This window comes from Arachis hypogaea, chromosome 7, assembly GCF_003086295.3.
Source record: "Arachis hypogaea cultivar Tifrunner chromosome 7, arahy.Tifrunner.gnm2.J5K5, whole genome shotgun sequence".
Classification (NCBI taxonomy): Eukaryota; Viridiplantae; Streptophyta; class Magnoliopsida; order Fabales; family Fabaceae; genus Arachis; species Arachis hypogaea.
In genome coordinates this window covers 48,981,097-48,986,103 of record NC_092042.1, presented here as the reverse complement: position 1 = coordinate 48,986,103, position 5,007 = coordinate 48,981,097, and the positions used below count along the sequence as shown (strand labels likewise).

Sequence of the window (5,007 nt, the reverse complement as noted above, 5' to 3'; positions counted from 1 at the left end):
CTGAATTTGTTACTTGCATATCTTTTTTGAAATTCTAATAATCCACGTTAGCATCATTCAACTAACCCGTGAATTACTATTGTTTTGACTTTTGACTTCAATAATGATTATGATATTAACAAATAAAATTGTTATAGGTAAATTTTAACGGCTACGGATTCGTTACTCCTACTTTTACTCGAAGCAGCGCAGATAGAGAGGAACATAGAACAACCAAGGCGAGTAAAAGAGGCAAAAACCTAGCAAAGCCAATGATTTCTTCTTTGAATATGGAATTGAAAGAAATAGGAGAAATGTGTAAAATAAAAAAATTAGAGGGACAAATATTTAATTATTAATTAATTTAAAAATAAAAAACGGGGTTTATTTTGTAAATATTTTGTTAGTGGTTAATCTACTCCCACATAAAAGTGGGAGTAAGGAATCCATAGCCAAATTTTAACAAAGACAAATCTTCATAAGTATTGCTATTAATAAGAATTTGTTCTACTTTAAAGACAAACGGTATTTTTTAATTGGGCAGGTCAAAGACTAATCCATCATGTATTGATGCTCTATTTATTAAAGGTTTATCACTAACTAATAGATTGCTACTATACACACAAGACAAAATTCGAACTCTTAATACTTACTTAAAGTAGATGAGTAGAATAACATTTAACCAATCTAATTGTTAAGATAAATATTAATTATTTTTAATATTTTTATTATTAAAAAATTCTGAGAATTTGATTTTAATTATAACTTTAAAAAATATTTATAATATTAATTACTAAATATATATTTTATTTATTTTTTTAATAAAAAACTGTATATAATTTTATGTAGTATCCGGTGCCGGACATAAATCATACGCTAGTCAATATTAATTAACGAAACCTTTTGTCAATTATATTCTTAATCGAATCCATAAATAAATCTCAATCATACTTTGTTGCTCCACTGACGATCGATACATTGTAGCTTCTATCAGAGAATGACGCGGAGTCGCGGAATAGAGAAACGTACACATTATTACTACAGATGTCATTCACATTTATAAAAAAATAAAATGATATTATCAAAATAAGAGTGATATATATATATATATATATATATATATATATATATATATATATATATGGTTATTCTAGTATATTTATATTTCGGTATTTTAATTTTAACAACATTTAATAACCATGTAATCAACTATAGACATTGGCATACTAACATTTTTAACGTATATAGTTTAATTTTGATAAAATAACAATATAAAATATTTTATTAAATTATTCAATTACATCTATTTTTTTTGAATCACTATTCACATGATAAATATTATTCATTACTTAAGATAAATAAAAACTATTGTCTCATTGTTCCAGCAAAAACAATCTTCTTTCTTCACCTTTAGGCTCATGACCAATGTGATAATTACTTACAAGGGCAGAAACTTCCCTATCCAAAAAACACAGGACAGAAACTTGAAAGTTTGTTACTTTGTTTTACCATTTTGGTATATATATATATATATATATATATATATATATATATATATATATATATATATATATATATATATATATATATATATATATATAACTTTATATCACGATTTGGATCAAGTATATACATAGTCAAACATATGGTTTTCGAGTTAAAAACAAAAATTCGAAAACATTATTTTAGGACAACTCCAAACAGTGGCATGATTGCACTGATGGAAGTTCCTCCTATAAAACAAACAGAGGAGCACAATTGTGTTGCAATTACCAGTAAGTTATTAAACATATTAAATGGACAAGAAAGACGAATGAATGAAACATTCGTATGGTACTTCATTCATTTTAACTATATTATTGACAAAGAATGGTAAAATGGACAAAGGAGGGTCATCAATCAAAGTGCATTTTGTAAGTGTAAGAGACTCCAACCCTCTCAAAGCCATAGGCTTGCCCATGCCTTGTGCCTCTAAGGTCACACCCTGCAATGAGTTTTTCCATTATGCTGAGGTAATCCTACTCCTCGAAAAAAGGCCAGGGAAAAAATAGACAGGAAGTTAATAGAAAACAAAATTAGCAGCAATTTCTTGCAGACTCGAGCATAATTTAGAGATGATCAATAATTGCTTTGGTGAACTCGGTTGTCTTTGCTTTGCCTCCGAGATCAGCAGTTCGGTACTTCCCTTCTGCAATTGTGTTGAGGATGGCATTTTGAATTTGGTCTGCTTTGTCATGGAGATTCAAATGGCGCAACATTGAAACACCACTCAGCAGTAAAGCAGTTGGATTTGCCAAATTCTAAACAAGCACAAGTCCAGAGGAAATACAGGTAAGCAACAGAAATATAACTCTAATTTAAAAAGGTTGCAAGTAGGTTAGAACCTGTTTGTGACCAATACAGGAGAAGTAAACCAACAACAATTACTATTCACAATTTTTTACTTTTTAAAAAGAAAAGAAGATAACACCGAATTAGTTTTATGAGATTGCAGAGGGCAAACTGATATCGAGAACTTTCGGGAAACAAGCATTGAAATAAATCCCATATTCTGTAATAAGTTGATAACAAGGTGAAAAGATACATAACAGATAATATAAGGTTGAGAAAGGACTTAGCAGCTTACCTTTCCAGCAATATCAGGTGCTGAACCATGTACAGCCTCAGCTAGTGCAATACCTCCCTCACCAATGTTGCAGCTGAAACAGGTATATAATGATGTCAGATGATAAAATTGCAACTTCTAGCTTTTGTTGACCAAAGTGCAAAACTACCTTGGTGTCAAGCCCAAACCCCCAACCAAGCCAGCACAAAGGTCACTAATAATGTCGCCATACAGGTTTGGCATCACTAGTACATCAAAAAGAGCAGGATTCTTCACAAGCTGAGATTATAAAAGTGAATGAGAGTAATTCCATCTTCAATAATGAAAATGAATTTCCAAATACAGTTGCATCCTAAATCCAAGTTCACAAATATACCATCATGCAGCAATTGTCAATGACAACTTCCTCATACTTTATCTCAGGATACTTCTCCGCGACCTCACGACAACACTAAAACAAATTTCAAAATAAAAGGTTTCTATTAGGATTCACAAATAAAATAAGATAGATATTATAGGTAACTTGAACTTAATGATAGACCTTGAGGAAAAGACCATCAGTCTTCTGCATAATGTTGGCCTTGTGAATAGCAGATACCCTCTCTCTCCCATGTGCTTTGGCATAGTGGAAAGCATACTCAGCGACCCTTAAACTTGCTTGGCGTGTAATGATTTTGAGACTTTCTACTACACCTCTCACAACCTGTTATACAATAATACTGAAAGATACATCAATCAGAACTTGGTTGATAGTATCTAACATCAACTGTTGTAAAGCTTACCTGATGTTCAAGCCCACTGTACTCTCCTTCTGTGTTTTCACGGATTGTGATGAGATTTACATTATCATACCGAGTTTTGTAGCCAGGAAGGCTATAGCAGGGACGAACATTTGCATACAGATTAAGTTCTTTTCTTAGGGTAAGGTTCAACGAACGATGGCCTTTACCAATTGGGGTGGCCATTGGCCCTTTCAAGCCAACCTGATTTTTCCGAACTGATTCCAAACTTTCCCATGTCAGAAAGCTCTGTGTTCTAGGGTCAATTTCAGTCCCTACATAGTGCTCTTCCCACTCTATGGGCACATCATCTGCTTTGAATATCTAATCATTTCAATGGTAAGAATTCAGAGTTACAACTTTCAAAGAAACTACTCAATTCCATAAGAATATACTAACAAGTAGACATAACAAGAACCATATATAATTAGATAGCAAACCCGGGGAAAATAGAAATCAAATATCAAACAAGTGAAAAATTCATCATTGACAACTGCATAAATCAAATAAATCCACCCACGCTTATATTTAGGTCCTCCATTCATGCATTTACACAGACCTACACCATTCCATCTTTGTGTTTCAAGTTACAATCCCCTTCTATTGACAACTATAAACCAAACTAACTGATGGAAATATGACCAAAAAGAAAAAAAATGAAGCACAAGTTGTTGAAGTCTATTCAAAATCAAAACAAATTAGGCATGCAGCATTCACATTTTCTTAAGAAAGAGAGAGAAAAATATATATTGTATTCTTCAAATTTCAAACTATACATAACTATTTACTTATGTATTATCATCGTATTTTAATATAGTCATGCCTCCTAGAACACATTTTTAGCTGAAAATGTTAAGTATAAATTACAGTAGTAATACAAAGGACCTTCACACAAAACCAACCATCCATGAGAAACAATTATATGAAACAGTAGGGGAAAACGAGAGTTGAAACCTGTTTGACAGATTCGGCGATTTCGGGGCCAATACCGTCGCCGGGGAAGAGAGTGGCACGGATCGGAGCGGAGGAGAAGAATCTGGCAGCGGTGGAGCGGTTTCCAAGGGTTCGTTTGAGAAGCTGTAAGCCAGAAGAAGCCATAGTTGACGAAGCCACGCTCTTTAACCCAAAATTAAAAGCAGCCACTGCGTCGATTCGGAACGAAAAATTAATTAAAAAACGGATTAGTTAAGAGATTAATAATACATCAGTGTGGTATTGTAGATTTGGAAGGAACGGTTGCTAGGGATTCAAAAAGAAACAACCTTTGGGTGGAGGATTCAAAATGCAAGTGCTTGACCTTGGTTGAGTTGAGAATGAATTGTGAACATTAGAAAACAGAACAAGCTTTTTTTTTCTTTTTCATTAATGTAATGTGTATATTTTTCTCTTTTCTGAAACAACGGTGCGGATTCCCTTTGTTTAGTGTCTAAAAAAAAGAAAAATAGACAAAAGTACACCCGAATTTTTACACGGTGGACAGATGTATTCCTGAATTTTTTAATGAGTTATTTGTACACATGAATATAAAATTCCGTTGTCAATTCTACTCAATCTGAGTAAATTTTTCGACGGTGGTGGAGGCCAGGTAGCACGGTATTGTATGATGTAGCCAATTTGAGGGGACAATTCATTATGAAATTTGTT

The 5,007-nt window shown here is 32.7% G+C and overlaps 1 protein-coding gene across 1 annotated transcript; it reads right to left on the bottom strand.

The window, feature by feature from the left end:
* Positions 1–1,737: 1,737 nt before the first annotated feature.
* On the bottom strand, positions 1,738–4,787 carry LOC112703026 (isocitrate dehydrogenase [NAD] catalytic subunit 5, mitochondrial). Its single transcript, XM_025754321.3, has 8 exons — positions 4,626–4,787; positions 4,318–4,505; positions 3,367–3,687; positions 3,126–3,287; positions 2,961–3,035; positions 2,754–2,863; positions 2,606–2,678; positions 1,738–2,279 (listed from the first exon to the last, which is right to left on the bottom strand). The coding sequence occupies exons 2-8, from the start codon at positions 4,459–4,461 to the stop codon at positions 2,088–2,090; spliced, it is 1,077 nt and encodes a 358-aa protein (XP_025610106.1). The 5' UTR covers positions 4,462–4,505; positions 4,626–4,787; the 3' UTR covers positions 1,738–2,087.
* Between the last annotated feature and the right edge of the window lie 220 nt (positions 4,788–5,007).